Source organism: Heliangelus exortis, chromosome 3, assembly GCF_036169615.1.
Source record: "Heliangelus exortis chromosome 3, bHelExo1.hap1, whole genome shotgun sequence".
NCBI classification, from domain to species: domain Eukaryota; kingdom Metazoa; phylum Chordata; class Aves; order Apodiformes; family Trochilidae; genus Heliangelus; species Heliangelus exortis.
In genome coordinates this window covers 95,878,395-95,904,064 of record NC_092424.1, presented here as the reverse complement: position 1 = coordinate 95,904,064, position 25,670 = coordinate 95,878,395, and the positions used below count along the sequence as shown (strand labels likewise).

At 36.7% G+C, this 25,670-nt stretch overlaps 1 protein-coding gene across 1 annotated transcript in view; it reads right to left on the bottom strand.

Moving 5' to 3' along the window:
• TPO (thyroid peroxidase) overlaps positions 1-25,129 on the bottom strand; it is a 46,419-nt gene extending 21,290 nt beyond the window's left edge. The window contains exons 1-7 of the mRNA XM_071742459.1: positions 25,042-25,129; positions 16,441-16,522; positions 14,495-14,664; positions 12,818-12,950; positions 8,324-8,453; positions 6,710-6,916; positions 1,508-2,023 (exon numbers count right to left, since the gene is read on the bottom strand). Of these exons, the coding sequence (XP_071598560.1) occupies positions 1,508-2,023; positions 6,710-6,916; positions 8,324-8,453; positions 12,818-12,950; positions 14,495-14,664; positions 16,441-16,522; positions 25,042-25,129 (1,326 nt within the window). The remainder of the gene's footprint in view (positions 1-1,507; positions 2,024-6,709; positions 6,917-8,323; positions 8,454-12,817; positions 12,951-14,494; positions 14,665-16,440; positions 16,523-25,041) is intronic.
• Positions 25,130-25,670: the final 541 nt, after the last annotated feature.

The following is a 25,670-nucleotide window of genomic DNA, read 5'->3' as shown; positions in this document are numbered from 1 at the left end:
ATATCAAAGTCCCCTAGCCTTCAGTCTATTCTAGTCCTGATACTGCTCATTCAGGAGATGGAGTATGATAGATGGAATGACTGTTCTTATGTTGTCTGATTAAAGGTGAATCTCCACGAACACAAAGGCCCTGGTGAGAACCAGAGAAGCAACTTCAGGCAGAGCACCCTGAGTAATCAAACCATAGAAAATGGCTCATGGGATCACCCATTCCCCAAAGCCACCAGAGAAAGCAGCCAGACCTCGAGCCTGGGTTTGAAAGGTGACAAGGTGAGCCAACGAAAGAAACTGTCCCCTGAATGTCACATAAGCTGAGGGGGCAGTTACCTACAGGGGTACAACTCATTGTGGGGAGCAGATGTCTTAGAGAGACTGTAGAACTTTTTTTGCAATTTTTTAAGGAGTTGTGAGAATATGTGAAATACTGTGGGATATTCAAGGAAAGGACTAAAGGGAGGAGTCAAGGGGATGCAGGGGAACAAGCATGGGCATACAGAGTTAAAAGGGGACAAAAGGGGTGTCTGAGTATAAGAAGAGTTATATGATCAGTCTGCTTGTCTGACTGAGCCCTGTGTTTGATCCCTGCAGCTTAAGTTGTACTATTCTGAAATCCTATTTCTACTGATCTATTCTGAGTGTGTGAGATCATCAATGAGTTGCCAGCCAGACCAGAAGCCTAAGAAGCTTGAGGACCTGCATGCAAAGAGTCAGTGGGATCAGAGAGACCCATGTCTGACCTGATGCCAGTCAGATTTGATTGTAATGATGTAAGCAAGCAGATTATATTTTGTGCAAGAGAAAATTGGTTGAAAGTCTCTATCGTGTTTTGTTTATGATAGGGTCATATGGAAGTCTGCAGGACCCAAAACGGGTCACACAAATACCATAATGGTGAGGGGGGTGAAAAAAAAAATACAAAAATTAAAGCCCAGAAAGAAAAAGGAAGAATATTGACCAGGAATTGACTTTTCTGTTCTCAGGGCCAATGGAAACATTGTGGTGGACTCTTTTCTTCTGTATTTCCCCATATTTATTTTTCCTGCTACATCCTATGAAGAACAGCCCTTGAAGTTTATAGATTGATGCATCACTGAGAACTTCACAGGCTTTTTTAGACATGAAAATAATTCATTTATCCATTTCCTTTGAGAAAGAAAGCATTTTGAACACTATAAAAAGGCAGAGACATTACTTTTTAACTGTTTTCTTTATAAAAAAATAACTACAGAGAAGTGCACCTGCAAATTATATACCAGAGAAGCCTGCAGAAAGATGAGCCAGAGCAGAAACTGCAATGAAAGGAAAATGACTGCAGGGTTTGGACATACTAAGGACAAGGAAATTGCATTCAGAAAAGGGGAAAACTGAACAAACTTTAAACATGCCAACTTTGAAGTGAAGAAATGAGTAAAAGATAATATGTCCAAAGCCATGCACAGATTTGCAGTTTTGTGACCTATTCTAAGATATTCACTGCAACGTGTAGATAATCAAATAAGCAGCCAACCTGATGCAGAGCACCGACAATTTTTCGAGCTTCTTGGTAGATGGTCTCAGCAGTCCAATGGCTGTTGATGTTCTTGAGGGCTCTGGCCAGGCGGTTGTGCTCTCTCAGCCACAGTGTGTGCATAGCTGCCAGGGAGGTGACCTCACTGGATCTGCTGTCCCCAGCCATAAAGCATTCAATCCTCTCACCTCCACTTGCATTTGAGTCCTGTGCACATGGTGATGGGATCCGGTCAGTAAAAGGCAGATATTCCCGGTGGTTATCAGAATATTTTGTATTTATTCTAAGAAGGCCTTCTTTGCTTGTTAAATTCCTCAGCTTGTTTTCAATGGCAGGGGTACTGCCATAGACAGTAGAAGCATCAAGGAAAGAAGTCAGTCCATTGATCTGTTGTCTTGGATTTAGCACTGATAGATTTCCAAAGAGAACACGATGATCACCAGCACTGCATGCAAGAGATGAGCGGTAGAAGGGCAAACAATCCATTCCTGCAGACAATGTGTCATTGGTGGTCATCTGCATAAAAAAGAAAGGGTATTTTCTGAGGTGAAGGTAACAGTTGTAGATGTTAAAGCCTGTGTAGATGTTTCCATCCTCTGTGTCAGTTTTCAGTTGCTCAGATCTCATCTACTGGAGAGACATATTCTAAGCCTCAAGAGACTGTTTTCCTTCCCATCAGATTTAAGCAAAAAGATGATTCAACCACTTTTAAGCAAAGACAGAAATAAACCCAAAACATTTACTCTGTCATAAGAGCAATCCCTTTTACATAAATCTGCATCCAAATTAGTCTGTTTCACAATTAAAATTCATCTTAAAATGCATATAGTGTAGGTATGAACATCTGGTCAAATTATGTTCTGCCAAACCCTAAGTGAGATAGCAGGTTTACATGTGTACATAAAAACCTAACAAATAGTTTCAATATCTGCAGCAGCATGCTGTGAAAATTTTGCTTCAACACTTAATTTTAATCCAGTTTCGTAACTAAATCAAAGGCATGTGAAATTATTTACTCTGCTATCTGCCAGTCTTCCACAATCCTTCACCCACATTATTTTGCAATGACAGGTGTCTTACAAGGATTAACACCTGACTATCTTTATAACAAGCAAAGACTGCACATAGCCTTTGCCAAATGAAAGACTTCCCAATCGTTTATTGGTTTGACTCACACTCAGTTGAGAGATCAATGTCAAATGGTGATCCAGCATTTGTGCACTGGTCAGCATGGACAGCATCCAAGTCAGCCTTTTGCTCAGGCAGCTATTCCATGTATCAGTAAAGGGTATGAGAGAGACGTGGGAAATATGAAATAAATTCTAGGGGTCTAGGGGAGGGTATTAGGAGAGAATAGAGACCAAACCAGACAGCCAGAAATCTTGTCACAGGAGAGAATTGAAAACTGTATGAGAATAATTCATATGTGGGGAGGCCAGCAGAGATGTTGGAGGAGGTGAGAAAGGAAGAGGAAGATTTTATTTGCATTGTTTCAACATTTCTAAAATCGTTTCAAAATTACTTACATTTCTGATGTTTTATAATACTAAAATCTGCATGATTTGTTGTCACAAATTCTCCTTTTCTGAAAAATTAATGATTTCAAAATTCTGACAGTACTGCATTAGTATCAACAATGAGACATGACAGACTCAGTTCCAAGAGATTAAAAAATATTAACTTCAATCAAAAATGCTGGAAGAATAATGGAGTCTGAGTTTCAGGTAATATAAATCTATGGTTTTTCTATTTATTGACCAACAGGAAGCAGGTACAAATAACACTTACTAAAGCTGCTGAAATACTATAGTAAAAATAATCTTCAGAAATTTGACTAAGAGAAATTAAAGGTTTTGTATAGAAACATGAGCTGACTCTTCTTATTTGCATTCAGTTTTCAAAAATGTTTGGCAGAAGACAATGAATAATGAAGACATTATATAAAATAATGTAATTTTGTCTTCATTATACTAATAATGTAGAGATCAGTCTGTGAAGATATAATAGTTACTAAATTGGAGGTAAAAGTAATAAGGCAACTTTGGAAATAAATTCAAGAAGTTTATATAATAATAGCATCACCTCATTTATTATACCAAGTGAAATTTTCTTATTGCTGACGTCAGTAGGGATGGATACCAATACAGCATTTAAGTTAAGAAAAGGTTTAGCTTGCTTTTCAAGCTTTTTTGGTAAAGAAATTCTACCACTTTTTCTTCATTACCTAGGTTTTAGCAAATCCGAGTAGGTTATTTCCGAAGGAAATATATGAATTCTTTTCCTTTTTCTTTTCCTTTCTCTACCTTGGGTTTTCTATTTAGTAATGGTCTCTATTACTAACTCTAGCTATTAGTGTGGCTTCTTTTTCCCTTCATCTGTTAATACACAGCTCCTGTCACACTACAAATACCTGAAGTTGCTAGCCACAGCAGTGTACGTGTTTGAGAGAGTTATCAGGAAAACCTGGAAGAATCCAAGTAACGCTAGGGAAAACAGAATTGCAAGATGACATTAAGTTGCTAAACAGCAAGGCTCGCAGCAAAACATATCAACAGTGAATGAAGTTCATACTGAATAATCTTTGGTTAACTGCCTCAGCAATTTCAGTTCAAATGGTTCCGTCCCCCAGCGGAGGAAAACAGCGGTAATGAGCATTAAGGGACTGGCAGAGCTGCATAATGCAGTCCTTGTCGTGGGATGAGCAGTGTGCAGCCAGCAGCTGAATGTGCAGATGAGAGGTTTCTTACACTATTATTTGAATGACATAAAAAAAAATCTGGGGGGTGGGAGGGAAGAATTTATTTTCTGCTGAAATGGGTGCAGAATCGTGTCTGCTTGTTGCTTTTTTTTTTCAAAACTAATGAATAATGTTAATATATTTTTTTTTAATTTGCTCTGCATAATTCTAGAGAAAATAAATCTCACAATAAATCCCTTTCTAGCCACAGTAGTTTTTCTAGTATAGCTGCTTGTTGATTTCAACTGCTATTATATATGCACTGTCAAACCTCTTTATGATAAAATTGTTTTATGTATACAAAAGCTAAAGGCACTAATTGTTTCAATGTACCACAATGTCTAAACTGCTATTTCAGGTAAAGAAAAATCTTTCTTAATTTTAACTTGTTCTGTGGTAAATGACTTTGTGAAGGGATTTTTGCTGTAAACTTGAAAAAACAGATTATGGTCTATGAAATTTTGCCAATAAGGAAAACATGGATGTTTATTTGTAGACACAGAACTCTGTGGAGAGTCAGTGATCCCATTTGGCAGTGAGCTGGTGCCTCTGAGCCACAGAAGAAAAAGGCATGGGCTTGCTTTGCCAATTGTTGAGCACACACCAACTCCATTTCTGAGTGACCTGCCTTAGTTTCAGTCCTGCTCTGGCAGGGGTGTTGGACTTGATGATCTTTAGAGGTCCCTTCCAAACCCTGATATTCTGATCTATTTCTGGCTGAGACACTAACCTGCCATCTTACATGCTATATTTTGCAAATCACCTCACTTTTCAATGGCTCTGTTTCCTTTCCACCTTTTTGAATCTGAACCAACTGTGAAAGCTTTTCAGTATTGAATCTTACTGTGTGTGCCCTGTGTCTAACTGATTGTCACCAATGTAATTAACACTGAATAAACTCTCTCATGAGAAAATCTTCTAATGCCTCATTACGTCTCAGTCCTAACCTGAAATAATCATCTGAGAAATGACAGGTAATCTCCACAACCCTGTTCCAAGCGCCAGGCTGTTGTAAAAGAAGTGTAAAGATAGTTATTTTTTTCACCTTTTTTTTTTTTTTTTTTTTTTTTTTTTTTTCCCTTTTCTTTTCTTTTGCTTTCCACATGACAGGATCCTGAAGAGATACAGGAAAAAGAATGTTCAAGCTCTACCAGAAACTACATGCTTGATGTGAGAAGCACTGGTGAAATTCTATAGCCTTTATTATGAAAATTTCCAGAACTGAAAATCATAGTGGCTTCTACTAACCTATGAATCATTTACCTAAACTTCTTGTTACTATTAATGCACTACTGGAGCTTCCAATCCACCACTGAATTGCACTCAGAACATTTTCCACACAGTTTCCTTAACCTGCACAGGAGCTTCTTTTCCCTGACGAAATCCCCAGAGAGGGTGTGCAGCTGAAAGCACGGTTGTCCATTTCTATGGGTGGATTCTCCCTCAGGTGCTGCTGTTCTAGGAACACAACAAGAGGACAGACTGCAGTCTGTTGGATAATATGCTATTGATTTCGCTGTCTTTGGAAATCAACTACAGTTTCTTTATGTACAAAATAAACATATAAAACCAATCTGTGGTGGTTTTCAAAATTTAATAGTTTTAGGAGATCAGCTTTAATTAAGATTTGAGGGAAAAAAAAACCAGTTCTATGCAGTAACAGTATTGTGTCTTGGTGTGCAAAAACAGTTCCTCTGGTGGCACTAGTAACTACAACATGTTTGGGGGGGTTTGGTTCTTTTTTGTTTGTCTGAGGTTTTTTGGCGGATGAGCATGAGAAGGAAAAGGTCTTCTTTGGGAAACAAAAAAGTGGTTTGCTTAGTTTTTTGAGGGAAAGGATGAAATTAAACAAAAATACAAGATTCTATATTTCTACCAATTTATGTTTATTCTAACCCTCTAACAAGCTTTGAAATAATGCTCTCCATCTACTCAGAGCAAAGAGGTGATGTATGTAAGTTTCAGGAACTCCATGAAGATCATTTTATACGTACATTGAAAAGACAGAACTCTTCAAAAGTTAGCATTATCTGCTGGAAATATCTTTGCTTTCCCTTAAGATTCTTTCACTCTATCTGTCTGGCAACTTACAAACAGAATTATTTATGACTATTTCCCTGCTTCCCCCAATGGAACTCAAAACCCTGAAGCATGAGAACACTAACATTGGGGGGGACTGGTTAAGTTTCTCTGCAAAATAAACTTGAGAGGTAGAAAAATTTTATATTTATACTAAGTACCTTAGCTATAGTTTGATATCTCTAGAAGCAACCTAGGTAACTATCTGTTTACTTTCATAGTGTAATTTGGTTTCAGTTTTGCTGTCACTGCTCTATATTTCTGGATGATTTCCTAACTTACTTTATAATTATTTCGGTATAGGTTTATCTCACGTTTATATGTGTTTTACTTAAATCACCTGTTTAGAGTCTGGTATTTCTCTTGAAATTAATTCACAGTCTTACCTTTATTGGAAAACATGGATCTTGCTTTTCACATGTCATCTGGCAATCCATTCTGTTTAGGAAGGTGGTCCTACTTGTGCTCTGAGGTGTGAACGAAATGTCATGGTCTATGTACTGTCCCCATACCATAATAATATCAGAGTACAGGTTGTCTTCAGTAACAGCCTCATTAGATGCATGAATAACTTTTCTTGTCACCTCACGAACCTGGGAAGAGAACTAATTTACCTTGAGTGCCAAGTAGTATTTACTTCTCACAAAATGATAAAACACTAAAAAGTAAGGGGAACAGTGATAAAAGCTATCTTTTTTCCCCCCTTAGAATACTTTATGTTGTACTTTATAATGGGTTGCTTAAAAAAAAACAAAACAGAAAAACGCCAGCAGCAACAAAAAAGCCAACTGCTGACAGACTCTTCTTTCTGTTCAAGAGATCAGTGCCACAAGCAGATTCAAAGATGTTTCAGGTGAGTTTTTCTATGTATTTGCCAAATGAGCAGTATCTTTGATCTGTTCCTTTCAAGAGAAGTTTGAAAACCACACATTTCTTTTAGACTGTCTAAAAGATTTCTTTCTATTTATTCCGTTTCCTGCTCCCATAACAAATGGATTTTATTTGCTGGGCAACCTCAAATCAGTGTGGATTCATAGGGGCTCTGGGTTGCTCTGAACATAAATGGAGGATGTTATGCAGCCCAGGAGACAAGCTAGGTTGTAAATACATGGTGGCTGAAAACTCTGCTTTATTTTCCAAGGCAGGCAGAAGCCAAAAGATATTTCTGAGGCATTTCTGTGAAAGCTGCTTAGAGATACTGATACTCCAAGAGAGAACACTTGGAGACATCTATGCTACATGTCCAGCCTATACTAATGAAGCAAAACCATCAGCATCAGTTTGTAATGATCAAAGAGAGTATCATTATTGTTCACAGTCTCCTCTCTCATGCTGCAAAATGTTCCCTTGCCTACAGAGGCTGCCTTAGAAGTCAAGCAATTGAAAAGGAAGTACATAAAATAGATACACAGAGTCTGTACTAAATATAAGGGCTATATAATGAATGTATAAGACAGTTGCAGTTAAACAGAATTGGTAAGAGGTAAAGGCAGCAAGAGGCAACACGGGACTTTTTTAGGAACATCAGGCTTTATACTGAAATAGTTGAGTGCAGGAATACATAGAGCCTATCAGGAATACAAGTATTTTTATCAGTATTTTGATAGCTTTGGTGGCCACAAATCAGATAATTTTTTTCTTGCAGTTATTAAGAGTTTCTTATCACTGTTAACTTGCACAGCTACACTGTGTTCTAATATTGCTTTATAGTAATCTTCACACTTATCTCTCACCTTCACATTGTTTGCATGTTGCTTTTTAAGAATATAGCTGGAAGTACAAACAGACACAATTCTGCACTGCTCCTTGGGCTTACTCCAGCCCAGGTGCAAGGAAACTCCCACTACTTGTCTGACTAAACTTATGCTTTAGGAAAGTGGCTCCTTCACTGAGCTCAACAGCTTCTGTCATTTGATTTACTAGTGAAAATGAAGATCTGTGGTGGCAGGCATAGTTAAAGCCCAGTGTGTTTCAACTGATCTTATAGTGCACTTTCTAACCAAGGGTAGTTGGACTCCGTTGTATCTGACACTGGGATTCCATCCTCGAGGTTGGCTGAGTCCATCTTCATAGGCTGGTGGAAGCCACCTAGCCAAGGCTGTGTTGGATGCTCCCCATCTAGGATGTTCTCTGGGAAAAACCCAAACCAAACCAAAACAAACAAACAAAAAAAGACAATAAACCAATATTAGCAGCAGCCAAACAAAAAAAAAATCATGCACCTCTGAATTTATTCTGGATATAAAATAATATAAAATATTATAGACTGACAGCCAAGTGTTGAGTCTTGGATCTAGGTAGGAACAACTCCAAGTACCAGTACAGGTTGGGGACTGAGATGCTGGAGAGGAGTGAAGGGGAAAGGGACCTGGGGGACCTGGTGAATGGAAGGATGACCATGAGCCAGCAATGTGCCCTTGTGGCCAAGAAGGCCTATGGCATCCTGTGGTGCATTAGAAGGGGTTTGGTTAGTAGGTCAAGAGAGGTTCTCCTTCCCCTCTCCTCTGCCCTGGTGAGGACACATCTGGAATATTGTGTCCAGTTCTGGGCCCCTCAGTTCAAGACGGACCAAGAACTGCTTGAAAGACTCAAGCACAGAGCCTACAAGAAGATTAAGGAAGTGGAATATCTCACTTATGGGGAAAGGATGAGGGTCTGGGTCTTTTCAGCTTGGAGAAGAGAAGAATGAGGGGTGACCTCAATAATGTTTATAAATATGTAGAGAGAGAGAGCCAGGAGGATGCTCTGATGCCAGGCTCTTCTCAATTTTGCCCAGTGATAGGACAAGAGGCAACAGATATAAGCTTGAGAATAGGAGGCTCCATGTAAGTATGAGGAGAAGTTTTTTTACTCTGAGGGTTACAGAGCACTGGAACAGGCTGCCCAGGGAGGTTGTGGAGTTTCCCTCCCTGGAGACATTCAAAACCTCCTGTAGGTGACCCTGCTCTGGTGGGGGGTTGGACTCGATGACCTTTTGAGGTCATCATCATCACTTTCTGTGATTCTGTGATTCTATTGGGATGCTAAAAGGGGTACAATTATTTTATTAATACTTCATTGATCTCCATCGCACTGATGTGGCTCAATTTGCCAAGCTATATGGTACAGTACTACACTTAATTATCCACAATAATTCAAACTTGAAAGTTGAAGTATGCTTTAATAAAGCATTCAAATTAGTTACAGTTGATTTCCCTTTATTGAAATGGCATAAAATATTGCACATAGTGTAGTGCTATTTCACTCAATTAAAAATAATGAAATGTTAATTTAACTGCTTAACCAGTGATTTTTCTCCTGATTGCTTTTATATTTTAGCAGATCACTGGAATGCTACTTTAGTAAAATGTTCCTCACATGCCTTTTTATTATTATATTAAACATGTTAAAGTTTTTGAATCTTGCTTGAATTAAAAAGGTTTATACCAGGGCAGCTGAAAAAATGAAATTTTTGTACACTAAAGCATTATAGAGTAGTCAAATTTGACTGCTATTCATTCTGTTTATGGGAAGTGGAACTTTCACTTGTGAAACACTGGAATTTCATAGTTTGGATTTTGTTTTGGCTCTCTTACAAGGTTTTAAGATGCATTTTACAATCCAGATTTATGTTTTTGAATCTTATTTTAAAATTCTGCAGTTTCTGGTATTTAACAAATGGATTTTGTCACGTTTTACATAACTTTGAGCTATAGTGGACATAACTTCTGGCAAACATGATAGATTTCTGAAAAATAAGCCTGCCACTAAACAGAACACTTTGCTTGTACCAAAGTGAAAAAAACTGTCATAAAGAAATACTCTCAGTTCCTTCTTAGTCAATAGATCCAGTTGGGACTGCTCATTTTTTTAACTAGGTGAGCCATTTCCATACCCCTAATTCCAACTGCACTACTGCTTCAGACTAAGCATCAGGTCCTCACCTGATGAAATGATTAATGACACAGCAAAGAAATACAACTCCTGCATATAAAATTCCTCTTACCTGCCCAAATATTAGACCTACAAAATATAATCTACTCATCTAAGCACCTGTACATCAAGCCAGAAGGACAGAGAAGTCCTGGGTGCCATCCTGTCATTCCATCCTAATTCTCACTGTTAGGAACAGCCAAAGCTGCAGCCTTGCAGTAGACACAAAGCTACCACAGAAAATTAAAACTAGGTGAGGTTAATTGCATGTGAGATTCCATTCCTTTGGCAGCTCTAAGTCCTTTGTCTTTGATTCCCTCTCATTGCACTAGACACTAAAAACTACACAGCTCAGTGCTGGTTGTTTGGGCTAAGAAATGGGAAAAAATATCTATTTGAACATGCCTTTTCTCCATTATTCCTTATTTTAAAATAACTTTGTAAAGCTGTTTTGCTTATTGTCCACACACAGGCAATCAGGCAGAAAGCAAAGTAAAATCTGTGGATATCTGTAACTAGCAGCTACAGATAATGACACTGCTGGGAATCTCATATTGATATTCTCCACAGAAGGCCATGTTTGTGCTATTGTGTTCCTTTGTTCTAGGAAGCTCACACTAAAGCAAAGTAATCTCAGTGCTGTGGAATAAGTACTTTGTAGTCTATCTGATTTGTCCTAAACATGTGAATTGATTAAGTAAAACATCCATAAACAAATTTCATGCTTGCTTTTAAAGAGATTTAAATAGATTTCTCTTAGAAGTAAACAACTTACTCCACTGAGAATTTTTGCTTTAAATTTCACCTGTGAAATGCAGCATTTATTGATCTGCAGCAGAGCTGCACTGGGTGACTAAAATTACAACATAAGTCCTGATACATTTTCTTCCTGAAATAGGCAGCTGTAGAGCAAGGAAAAGTACAGACTGGTACTTTGTTTAATGTTTGAAGTCTTTGAAGCTGGCTTAAATCACAGAGTATATTGTTTACATCAGAGTGTAGTAAGCTTTCTTATGCTGATATGTTTCAGTAAAGCTTGAAGGGGCCTTCAAGGGGCTCAAAAAGTTTTAGACTAAGTTAAGATCTGATTCACTGGCTTCAAAGCCTTAGTACCGGATCTTATGTATTGGTTTGGTGTTAGTTTTTAGTTTAGGTTTTGTTGGTTTTTTTTCCCTGCCTTGAACCTTTTACAGATATTTAGAGCAAAATAAAGCAATAAAACTATACAAAATAGAACACAGTGACTGCAGACTCAATAGATCATATTTACCCTACCCAGCTTTAAAACCAGGCTGAAATGCTTATGCATCCTAGTATCACCAGAGTCAATGAAGAGGAAAAGATGCTTTAGCTTACCCACAGCACAGTGTGTTTCTCTCCAGCTCTGAAGAGAAAGACTTTAGCTGTCGTGACTGCAAATTAAGATCTCCAGCCATGTGCCTGTGTTCAGCTGCATGAATCTTGACCAATGTGTTCAAGCCTTGATGGAGTTGTCAATGAAAATATTATACTAGCTGTTGGTTCAGATTCCAAGCAACTCTGCAAGTGCCTGAGGGAAATTATGGCTCTCCACACAGCCAGATTTATAACATCGATGCGCATCAGGTTGTGTCCTTTCAACAAAGACCCTGTCGGGCATGTTCCTTGCAAATGACTTGTGGTGTAGCAAAAGACATTCATCTCATAAAAACGTATCAATTGAATAATAAAACTGCTGAATTTTACTGCTGTTCATTCACGATGGTGCAGAGTGCCTTACCCTATGCAAGGCTAATGGCCTTCTATTTACAGCTTTGTAGCCCTTCACTTGCAAGATTACAGCCTGCTTTTCATTTTGTGACCTTATGCCTACATATCCAAGGGCTGCTGAGCATAAATGCCATTTACCCTTGCACTCAAAAGGGCTGTCATTTTCACTTGTATACCCTCATTGCATCTGAGAATTCTGAAAATGCAGCTATATATGTGATGTTCAGTATTGTTCAGCTTTTCAGGAAACAATTGCCACATATAACAAGTAACAAGTAGATAATAGCCATAAATAATAGTAGTTCAGATAGTCAATAAGCATATATTGATACATATATATATATGTATCTATAAAAAAAAAAAAGTATCACTCAGAATTTTTAGATGCATGCTTGCTAAATGTTAAAGTTGTGGGAAAATACAAAAATCAGAATGAACTGGATTTTCTTTTCTGCTCAGTATAATTTTATCCAATTTGACCTAAAATGAATGCTGAATTAGAATTCAGTCTGCCTAAATATAAAAAGATATCTTCTGAATCAGTCCTCCCGAAATTTAAAGTTTCCTACATAGTCTCAGAAGACTTCATAGGGAGAGCATACCTACAGAAATTAGTGTACCAAAGTTTAGATCAAAAGCTTCTTCCCATGGGACCTTTCAGGGGCACCTCATTTAGAGACATCTTGATGCCAAAGTGAGATAAATGAGGTCACCTGCCTCCCACCCCCCACTCCCCCCCTTTTTTTTTTTAGTAGGAAAAAGTAAACAAAGCTTCTTGAGTTTAACAAATAAGAAAGAAGAGATTTTCAGGGCACAATTCGTATCATACATACCTGTTATTGCAGGCACCAGTGATGAGTCTATACTTTTTAGCTAAGCAATTGTTTGGACATTTTGGTGGCAACATATAAGGCAGACATCCAGAAATATTTGCAATCATAGTGAGCAGATCAGATGATAAAAGATCTGAAAGGAAGAACCCAAACAAGCAATTTGTTTTGTGGCTCTGTAACTGCTACAGAAGAAAAGGCATTATTGTCACCTGCACTGCAGCATCCCCTCTCACCGTCCTTGGAAAGGGAGACACTGCTGGAGGCAGTTTTGAGGATTTAGATGAAGTAGAGGGTACAATAGAAGAGACGGTTTTACTATCTGATATGTAGAGAACAAGAAGGAAGAAGTCAACCATAGCTGAGAACTAACAGACTGGCTGTGTAACCTTGTCATTATGTATTAGCTACTCATGTCAAATTTGTGGATACAGATGTATTTCCATGTTCAGTTTCAAAGTCATTCCCAGAGACCAGTTCCCCAGTCATCTGTGCTGTCTAGGTATCGATTCACATGTTTTCTTTAAGGTCAATTCAATTCTTTAATTCCCACAAAACTACTCTTTGTCATAGAACATAGATTGTATAGCATCTATTTGTCTTCCATTAAAGTTGTTTTAGTTTTGAAAAATAACAAGAATTTTGTGCACTTTTTCTATGGTTTAGAAATTGGATTTCTTTTGAACTGTACCAGCAGAAAACTAATTGTATCTCTCTGTGCAGGCGCCTGTATATATACAAATATATGCACACACATACAGATATAGGGATAATTTTAGTTCTAGAACTGTTCCATTTGTTTCATAAGTCAGAAATTTCCACGACAGAAATAATATAACTGTGGACCTTTATATTTGTCTACAGCATTCTAATGTTACCATATTTTGAAAAATAATGTCATGTTATAATACTAAGACAAAGAATACAAATTATAATTCTCTAGTTCATGATGCTCTAAGTGATATTAAATTACAGGGAAAAAAGTCAATGTTTCTAAATTTTTTTAATCTTCCAGATACCAGGCAGACATCTGGAAATACCTCTCTAATTAATGACAATGATCATCAATTAATTTCTGCATTATCTCTCATCTTTCTCCATCTAGCATAAAGAACAGTTAAAATAGGGAAAACGTAGAAATAAATGTGCAACAGCTATGCATTATAAGTTTAGTTTTGGAAATCAGGAAGTATTTTCTTAAAAGAGAGAGATCTTAATAATGCCATCAATGTCTAGAGGAAGTGTATTTGAAAATGCCAGTGCCACAGAGTGGAAGAAATTCTATTGTTTTATCTGTAGAATCCAGGGCTCAGAGGCACTAAACCCAAAGTGCTGGGGAAGAAAGATTCTTCACTGTAAATAAGCAGCTTGCAAGACTGCAGAAATACAAGCTGGTTTATAAGCAATACAAATATACAGTCATGAGTTCACATGATGCCAACAGCAAAGTGCTGCTCTCCTCAAGTATATGAACACAACTCACACTCTAGCAACACACAATGTAAAACAGTGACTATATGAGATCTTTAAGAACAAAAGAGAGGGCATCCTGGCCCTGGTGTGTTGACAAGATTTTTATCCCTGCTGAAGGCAAAACAAAAGCGAAACTAACCCTGCTTTAATCTAAAAGACAACATTCACAAAATCAACATTTTGCCAATGTCATTATACTATATTTACCAGTTGGATGCAATGAACGTTTGTGCTTCTGGCAAACTTTGTGTTTCAGCACTTGAATTGACATTTCCATTCGTTCAGCTGCTTGGGAAATATCTTGACTCTCTTGTTCAGGAAATTTTGAGAAAGCCAGCAGCAAGCTAGGAGATGCTATTCCCTTTTCTTGAATATTTCTGTAATTGAGATAAATACAGAAGTTTTTTTTTAATGTTTAAGCTTTTAGGATTTGTTCATAGCTGTATCTGTCTATGTTGGATATTTTTGGAGTTTAAGGTCTATTTTAATTGAAGGGTACTATGAGAAAGTCTAGAAGAACTAGACACCTGACCTACCAAGAAATTCACATCTACCAGATATATATAAGGCAGGCTCAGGTAGGAGTGGCTCAGGATTCTTTTGTGGTTAATTGCCAATTTCTAACAGGAAAAATACGTGATCCTTTGCAGCTGTGTGCAGCGTGGCCTAAGAGCCTCCCACTTTGTGCGGCATGGCTGTTCTGGAGTTACCTTTAGTTTCTTCTACATCTTAAACCCCCCCCAAACCCAGACACTGCAAAATATAAAAAGGAATGTACAGTTGGAATCAGAAGCCCTCCCAGCAGTGATGAGGTTCATTAATTAGAGCTACATCAAGTTTCATAATTTGTACAGGTAACTTTTACTATAACAAGATTTACTGGAACTAGAGATTTGTCTTGCAAACCACCTACCACTTTCAAATGTCTGTCACAATGCACCTGGTGGTAAATTAACAACATATTTGCACATACCACTGGGTGTCATAACCTTGCAGGTGACAGATAGCTCTGACAGCCCCATCCAAACTGCCTATTTTCCCACTGGCATTGCCTCTATAATGCACATAACACATGTTCATGAGGATGCCATTGCTTTCCATCTATGCTATGTTAATACTATTATGGATGTTTCTATTTTAATGACAGACATAACCACCTACTCTTAAAGACTCACAAACACAGAAGCTAATTAGAGTAACAGGCAGGTACTAGTGAACAGTCCTGTCAGAGAGACAATCATGAACAGCACAGCAAACTGTGAGGACCACACTGGAGCCCGTGTGGCCTTAAAGCCAGGCAAGTAATCTCTAAGTGGCATTTTCCTAGAAAACCCTGGACATGTTTTTTAAAAATATAATAATAAGAAAATTTCAGGTTAGCAAATTACCATTGAATTCCTCCAGCAGTTAGTACACAAATGACAATTCAAGATTTTAAGTGACGTTATTAGATCAGGTGAAGAAATGTACTTGTTCATTCTAATAATAATTCAAGGACAAACTGAGGTCTCAGGATAAAATCCAGTTATTTTGACTTATTTTGTAGTCCAGACATCTTAACTGGGATTTAAGCAAACATCAGGATGGACCCGAGGAGCTACAAAGTATTTTCCTAATCCAACCTGAAAAAGGAGCTGCCTTTTCATCTCAGAACTGGCTTCTGAGTCTCAAAGACAACACTGAGCTCATCCATATCATACTTCAGTTTCCTTCCATTACTTGTAAGCCAAAGTAAAATGAGTTTTCACAGTGACCTCTATAACTTCCAGAAGCTCAGAAATGTAGTCACATGCATTCCCATCTCATTTTTAACTTTTGTGCTGCCCAAAGCAGCACAAAAAGAAGCCTTAGTAGCTTTAAACTGACATGAACATGCAAAAGTATTTAATTAAGGATTTAAGCACTTTCACTTCTCAGTGTAATGATCAGGTTAGGCAATAGTTCAGTCCTCTGTAGTTTGCAAATGGCCAAGGACTAACACCTAAGCAGCAGGTGTAGAGTGCATTTACAAGCCTTTATAAAAAGAGGAAAAGGTTCTTAATGACACTTATAATTCTCACTGTTCTACTTAACTGAGTCACAATGAATTGAATTATATAAAGCACACAAGCTTTTTGCTGGATAGAGCCTTCATTTGTAAAAAATATTTTTACCTTTTCAGTGCATAATGTGAAGCATAATCCACCAGACTAGAGCCTTTCTGGATAGCCTCCGTAATGCAGTTATCTCCAGTTTCTTTTCAACAGGTAAAAAGAATCAAACCAAGGAAAGATAAATATGTTATACATATTTATTAAAATACTTATATTTACAAAGTATAGAGGTTTTTAATACTAAGATATGTGTAACTTCTTGCCATTAAAATGATCTACATTGTTGGGAAACTGTCTGGAAGAAAACAGACATGTGAGCAATCCTGACTGTTTAGTTTTAGCTAGAGTAAGCTAAGGGCCTTGAGACCCAGTTGCAAGGTTACTGAAAGATGAGCTACGGGAAAAAGATAAGGGAGCTGGCAGTAGAAAAAAAGAAATAACAGGATAATGAGGAAGCCAGCAGAAGTTCTGTGAGAACAGAATTTGTGTCCAAGATACAGCCACCTGCAAGATATCGTTATATAAAGCGAGTGTCCACTGTTAATAAACGACTTCACTTTGACCATATTGGTGACTGCGTGTCGTCCTTTAAGCCTCCACGGATTTTTTCCCACACTACATCTTTTTGTGTTCCTGACACAGTGTGATTTCTGACCTTTCAGAAACATAAACTAGGGGTAGTAGATCAATTCTTTAATGTGTATGGCCTGTAGACTTAGACTTTCTGTTTCTCCCAGTATGAATCCATCTGTGCACACTATGTGGTACCAAATATAACAGATCCAGCTGAAATGTGTTGTGCTTCATGTATGCAGTGATGGTCTTCAGGCTTCATATGCATTTTGCATTAACCTGTCCTTGGATTGGTAAGACAAATCTGAGTCTTCCTCAGAGGTAATATGAGCTGGCCTAAATCACATGAAGAATTCATGTCTGTATTAAAGTTCAGTGAACACTCTGTAAGATCTTTTGGGATATGACCAATGCATGAGAACCCTATTATCATTTCCTCACCTAAGTTTGATGGAAATAGGTATGTAAACCTAGCAATATTTCAGCTTTGCTATTTTGTGTAACGCTAACACAGAACATAGATTATTCCTCTGTTTTATACATCTAGCTTTATATCAAATGAGTCAGTCATATTTAAAGTTCAGGCATTCAATACCCATATGTATATCGTGGGATCATAATTTTTTTTTTTTTTTAGAAAATGAATCATAAATAATAATAATTTGCTAACAATAATTTATGTTCAATTGTTCATCATTTATGTACAGCATACTTTTAAGTGACATATTTTTTCTGTAATTCATGTTGTGCTATTTCTGTAGTCTATTTTTTGGAATAAGGCTCCCAGCTCAAGGGAAAATGTTTAGGAAATGTATAATGAGGAGTAATCTTTCCTAGGCAAAACTGTACTAAAGAAATCAACATCTAAGTATAGAAGTAGTTATTTCTCTTTTCCACCTGTGCATGATAAAATATTCAGATGATTCATCTAATGTTATCATTCAGATTCCTGTTTTATCTGAAAATGTTTTTGAGTCTATGTTTAAGAAAACAAAAGGAGGAACTTTATAGGCAATTCAACATCTAATTCTTTTAGAATTTATTATTCCATGATTTTTAATTCATTTTAGGGGCTTTATCTCCTAGGAATATATTACTCTCAAAGCATTGCTCATCACATGGCATTGATTCAGACTCTGATCAAAAGAGAAGATCCACCTGCTGCACTTAAATTCCATTGTTTCTCTTCCTTTTCTACTGAGGTGTATGACTTTTGTACCAATGCAGTGTTTTAAAAAAATGTGTCTCTTGAAGTAATAAACATTATATTGTATTGTTCCCACGAGACCAAAGAACATGCCGTGCATCTATTCAATTTATTTACAGTTCACGTATATTAACTTTGTATTAACTAACATGCAATATAACTGCATTTTAGACCATGCCTTTCCAAACAATTAGTAGGGAAGCTCCAAAGAGAAAATCCACTATGAAAAACCAGTCTGACCCCTGTTTCACTGTGATGGTCAAAAATAGATTTCTCAGTGGAAGTAATAACTTGAGGATTTTTGTTTTGTTTTGTTTAATTTATTTTGCATATAGTTTTGTTTTATTTGTGATTCTACACTATTTCCAGGTGAAAACTTTCCTAAGGAATCATATCACCATCCTTTAAGAATCATATATACTAATAGAATATAAAGACTGAGATCCTGTTTCTTTATCATCTCTGCTCCACTTTAATGTAAAATTGGTGTCTGCAGAATTCCCAAAACATTCAATCTGGTATCTGCTATATTTCTTGTCAATTAGATCTAACTGATTCAGGTTGAACAGATGCAAATAAAATAGCTTTTATGATTAAAATGACAAGAATTTATTGTTTAAACATAGGCATTAATACAATCTGAGATTGTCTTAAAATCTCCCTGGTATCTGTAGGGTACCAGCAGAGACCTGGGCACCCCTCTGGACCAGCTGGGATATCCCATGACAATTGACTCTAGCCCAGGATGACTAAATGTAGTGATTGGCAGTCTGAGAAAGAAATCCAGAAATTGTGCTTGTAAACATGTCTTCTGATATATGACAGGCACTAAAAAAGTAGAATCACTCCTAGTCAAAGAATATGTAATTGAGATTCATTATACATCTTAAGTTTTCCTTGGTGATTTTGTGAAGCTGTATTTTAGAAGAAAACACTTATGAAATAGTTCTTCCAGAAGTCTGATAGCATTTTGCACATAAAAAGAGATTAAGCTAAACTTCCATTGTTAACTGTCTTCAGTGCCAGTGTATTTTCAGCTTAACAGTAGTCATCAACAAAAGAAAATAACATGTATTTTTTCTGTTATTTACCAAAGAGGATATCCTTGCCGATCTGAAGCGAGGAAAGGAAAACAGCTGTGAAGGCTATAGCTGCTGAAATTCCCAAAATAATGAACACTTTCATCTACAAGAAAGAGAGAATTGTTGACAAAATGCATACCTTCATCTTATAATTGCAAGCCATACTATAAATAATTTCCTGCACGATAAATTTTACTTTTCTATTAGATTTGTAATAAAATGTTTTACTACATTTTGTAGTTCAAAAAACTAATTTTTAGAAATAACTAATTCCCTTTCTCTTTTTTCCTTATTACATTTCTTTTTCCATTTTGAGAAACTCTTGCACAAGGAGATACATCACTTTATATTTTAACATAGCATGTTCTGACAATATTAGCAACACTTAACAATTTATTACTATTAATGTTGAACTTCTCTGTGCACTAACATGATTTGATTGTACATTTGTCATTGTGCATAAGATAGTGAAACTGGCCAGACTAATAGTAACATCAATCTGGCACCTCTATATTTCTGTCTCTGTATAACTGAGGTATCAAAGCACAATGACTATGCTCACATAGAAAATGCAAGCTACATTCTCCATTTCAGTGCACAATGTTTCTGGTAGTTATTACAGCAGTACATATATATAAATTATTCAGAAGGTAACATTTTTAACATGTGCTACCTTGACTGGAGACTGAAAGATTTAAAATATTTTTAGTTCAGTATTCCATCAACATAAGAAAAATCAATAATTCATACATCAACTTTAAAAATTCACGGATACAATAATGCCTAGAGAAAATCAATAGGAAAACACCTTTCTTTTAACATTTCAGGAGTTAATATGAATTTCTTCTGGAAATGGCAAGCAAAAGTTATATAGTCTGACCTTTTGTCTGTTGAGGAGATTATCTTCCAGAAGTCTGTACTTTACTGATGTTAGGAACTGTTCTGCAATGTGAAAAAGAAGTATTTTCCAGGGGCCCAGCTTAGTCTTTTAGCTTTATGCACCACTACTCACTGAAGCTTTAAGAGTGCAAATGATTTCAAAATCCTTTTGACCACAAGATGTTCCCACAAAGCAGAAACTGACGTTAATCCTTACTTGTTTATTTTTGTTGAGCTAGGAACCAAAAGCTAACTGTATAGTCAGTTCTGATATCAGAGTTGTTATCATGGAAATGTAAAGGACAAATGTTCAGGCTAAAAAGAAATATTGCCATGTTATCTAGTAGCATAAAGTCTTTCATTTCATTCAAATCTTACATTTTCCACTACTTCTCTTGCTTAATGTATTTGAAAAGTAAAGCAAATTTATGTCCTATTTTATGTGTTCTAGAATAGGCACTTTACTGAAATGAGCTCAAACCAAGGTGGTAACCCGCAAGTTGCCCACCAACCTCCTTGCAACACTTTTAATTTTTTTTTGCTGTCAAAATAATTTATTTCACACCACAGAGTCTATTTTTCTTTAGTTACACTTTGCAATCCTATTGCTTGTTTTACAGTCAGTATTTTGACCTGAAGAATCTAATTGTTTTTTTCCATTTCCTCTATAGGCAGAGAGATCAAAATCAGACCTGGAATGAGGACTGAGGACCCTCTCATTTCATTTTTGATATTCTCAAAAGGGAGATCACAAGGTGGAGCCAAAGATCATTGTTTTGGTCTGTGCCATAGGCAATAAGTGATGTAGGGGATGGGTAACAGGGAGCACTCTGGAGCTGCTGGATATGGTGGGGAAAGAAAACCCATAAGCATGGGAACTGCCTGGAGGTGAAACTCAAGAAGATAATGTTAGTTATGATTATGACGATTATTGTTGCAAATTTCAGCTCAGAAATATCATCCACAATTCTATCCCCACCAAAAGTGAGTGGACACTGGTGAAAAGTAAGCAGAAAGTAAAGGGAAACAGCCTTCTACTGGAGAATTAGGTTTATGGTACTTGGTTGGGTGCTTTAAGACTGCAGAAGGGAAGTCAAACTTACAATAGTTCTTTAAGTCCATTCCAAATTGCAAATCTTTTAAGTTTGTTTCCTGACATGTGAAGACATTGCCATGGCACAACAAAGCATTAAGAAAAGCAGATCCATTCCAAAAACCTAATAGAATAAGGAGCTTTCACCTATATCCTTTCATATACTTCACAAGTATTTATAAGGGTTAAGGGGTCTTCTTAAAGTAAAAAGCGGGGCTTTTGCAGTCTCACAGTCAAGAATCAAAGCTTTCCTATTTAATTCAAAGGATCGTTTCCACATTGAAGCCTGTTTAAATAAGAATCTGAATCTTTGCTTATTGGTTGCAGTTGAAGTGTTTGTCAACAGTGGGCTTTAAATGATTACATGAAGTAAATTGATCTGTGATTAAATATTTCTATGGCCATATCTATATTTAGTGTGTTCCTTATTTTAATTTAAGAGTACAAACGTTTAAATCCCCATTGACCCTCAGTCACAGTTTTAGTTTGAAGGTGTGGGAAGTCTTACACCAGACTGATAAGACAGGTGCAGTTGTATTCTCATTCTTACTGGAGCTCATACAGAATCCTGTTATTTAGATCTGCTGAAAGAGAATTAAGAGTTTAATTGCTCAAAACAACCTTAATTTTTGAATCCAAGATTCATATGTTGGCTTATATCTGTGCAAATAATTTGTATTAATATCTTGCTGAATGTATCCCCTTTGTCCTGGATTTTCTGTTAGCAGCCTGTTTTCAGCCATCCTTTCTGCTGAAAGGGTGTCAGACCTTCCTGCTCAGCAGGGAAACTGCACAGATCAGTGACTGTCTAAATATGGAGTACAAGACAAATATAAAACAGAGTCCTTATGCTAAACAGCACTCTTAAGAAAAAGAGCAGTGAAGCTGAACAGTTAACTATATTGACAAGTTTTAAATGAAGCAACTCATGCAATTCGTTATATTCCCAAGATTTGAATCTGCACATGAAAAACCACACTGTATCTGTGTTCTTAAAAGTTAAAGACCTATAAAGTATAAAGTAAATCTTTGAGTTGTTGATAAAAAAAGATACATTCTGTTCAAGGAAATACCCCAAAGCACTAGAAGTTATCATTATTCACACGCGAATTTCTGCAGACTTACCATGGTATTCAGAAAAATTAGTCCACATTTAAAATATTATATAATTGTGACCAATATTTGAAACAGGGAACAGGCTCATTTCTATAACCTCAGAACAACTCCTACATTTGCAAGACTAACAGCCTGCAGCCCAACCAGGCTCTCTGAGGCATCATTAGTTCTTATGAGCATTGGATTAGAATGAGAGACCTCCGGGATAAATCTGTGCAGCAGCAGGAGCTGCTTGACAGCAGATTACACTATTTTGTAGTATTTATTGGCAATTCCCAGCTCCAGTATCGTGTGAAGGACACTGTTACTATAGATTTCTAATCTATAATAGAAAAATTAGTCTCTGATCTCTTCTGGCTATTAAAACTCCAAGAACACTCGTTTGTAAGATGAGAGGCAGAAAGTGCATATAACTGCACAATACTCCAAAAGAAGCAATTTTGCAGAAGTTTCAGCTTTGCAACATACAAACAGCAGCAATTAGTCTCACTGTAGTTGGTTCAGCAAAATGTCACCAAGTGAAAATATGCAAGAGGTGGAAGAAAAGTAGTGTGCAAGGAGAAACCAGTTTAAGTGGTTTTCATTGAAACCATGACTTCTGGTCACTTTGAGCACTTAGTTTTTCTCTAGAATTAATTCTGTTCTAATAGAAATATTTTTTTTTTTAATTATTCCCTTTAGTTAGATGAGACCTTGTGGAGGTTTCTGAAACCAGATATGGGATGAAGACAGTGAATAGGTAACAATTATTCACTGTCTATTCCAGTAAAGAATCAGGGGTCAAGTAGATGGCAAGTTGAGAACAAATAAAAGAAGGGAATTACTTAGACAGCACATAGTCATACCATGGAAGAGCTTGTGTCAAGAAGCTGTGCTATAAAAAATTCATGTAAGTTCAGAGAAATGTTTTGACAGTTTTGTGGAATAAAAATATATCAACGCCTACAAGAATCAAGATTGGCATCAGCAGCTCCCTGAATCTCAACATGACTATGGCTGGAATTTTTCTCGTTCTTCTTGTACAGGCTTCTCTCAACACCAAATGTTGCTTCTTGTCCAATGCAAAATCCAAATCTAAATGGCTCCTAGGACTAGTTTCTATGGTTTATGTTTGGACCTAAAGCTTGGCTTAAGCGGTATATGTAGCTCTTAAATTAAAGGATAAATAATCAGTGAAAAAATACACTTAAATATAGTGGACAAATAGTTCTATTGTAACTAAACTTTTACTATTATAACTAAGTTGTTCAGATATTATTTAAATCTTTTTAGAAGACAATGAATAATAGTCTGTGAGGGGGAAATTGATAATTTTTCCTCAGACTCTGTGACTAAATTGTCACATGATTAACAAATAACTAAAAAGATCAGGCAATAAACTGAAGTAGACCAGTAAATAAATAAATGGCTGTCTAGAGTAACTAACAGTATTCAGATTAGCAGGGAGTACTATAAGCAAAAAGGAAGAGAAGAGCTATGAACTTTTACTCCTGCAATAAGTAGGTTTGAAGAAGGAACAAGCAGTTTGCTGATCTGAAAGAGTGTGATGGTCTGTGGCTAAATAAACTATTTATCCATCTGGTTTTCAAAATGTCATGCTTATTCTCTAAAATAGTGCCTATGCCTTTGCAGATTAGCTATGGTCTCCTCCTGAAGAAGAAAAGTTGTCCCAGGCATCTGGAATGGAACTCATATTCTTATCTTTCCTTAGGCAAATGTGTAAGATCAATAGGATTTGGTCATTACACACTAATTATGACTCTGAAATCCTGTTCTCAGATAAATTATTTATCTCAGAAACAGGTGGAATATAACATGTAAACAACTGGGATTACTGAAGTTTGTGAACATTAACTGTGTAAACCTCCAGACCACAACACTGTCTAGTTAAAATGTTGATTTAAACCCAAGCTGAAATTATACTTCATGCAAGGAAACAATATTTAAAACTCAAGTTAGAATACAATGCAGGTTCCAGAAAGCATCACTAAGAATTATTTTTAAACATGCTGTGGTTTATTATGTTTTATAATAGATATAGAACAAGACTCTATAAAGGTAACTTTAGCTGCAAAGGAGAGTCCACACAATTTCTTTTGTGTGAATTCATGCCAAGCCTGTATATCATTGTTCATCTGTTCCACATTCTTCCACATAAACCATAATTTGCTCTTTAGTTAAGGCAAAGTTTTCAAACAATTTTTAAGCTCTACAGAAGGTCTGAAATTCAGTGGCTTGATTCACAAAAACTTTTCTTTTTAAAATGAGATGTAAAATTAATATTTCACCTTGAAAAAAGAACTGATTTCAGGCCAAACTCAATCTATTTCAGATAGATCATTTTAATGGCAATGAGACTTCTGCCTTCTTATAATGCATGGCCTTCTTGCACAGAGCATGGTGATATCATATACTGAAGTTTATTTCTTAAGTTTAAGGATGGCAGGTAGATACATCATGTATGATGTAGCCATAGGGCTGATCAAATACTAAAAAGATAACAAGCCTGATCTTTCATAATTTAGCAGAAAACAGAAATTGATTTAGGAAAATAAAAACAATGACCACAAAATACAGTTATGACAGAACAATTGGAGTATTCTGCCTGCTGTGAATGAGGGCCTCAGGATGGTTACTGAAAAGTCTGCAGGAGGATTTATGATTCCAGAAAAAAGAAATTGGAGGTGCCAGTTCTGAGAGTGATTCGTTACCATACTCAAACAGTTCATGGATGGCAGATGGTCCTGTCCTGCTTTGTAGTGCTTTGCAATGACTGAAACATTCTGTGAATATTACCATGGTGGGAACCAAAAACTATGAATCTCTCTTCGGCTAGCACTGGAAACTGGACCAACTTCTTTAATCTCCTGCCTCTCAACACTAAATTACTGTGAAAATCCAAGGACTGGCAACATGTTTTTATTTCATACCCAGTATCTGATAGGAAGAGAAGAGGTAGCATAGTAAAAGTCTCAAGAATAGGACATGGACACCTATAAAAAAAGAGGAGCAGAGAATCATAAATGGACAGAGGCTCTGCCTTGCAGTGAGCAGAGCAAATGCTATACCATACAGTAGGTTTTATGGTAGTTGTGTGTTTTCAGCTGTTCTTACTATCTGAGTTGGTTGCCAGTATGGCAGCATTGGCCCATTCCGTTCTGAAGAGCCTTATTCTCTTTGCACATTGTTCAAAAAGCCTGGGTTTTTCTATGCTGGATACTCTTCCCAAAACTAAGCATCAAAACTGTCAGTGTTGTGGAAACCCCTTCTGCAACTTGAGCAGTAGTTCCTGAATTCCTCCTCATACTGAAACTTTTTTTTTCTTGTCTGCTTTTGTGAA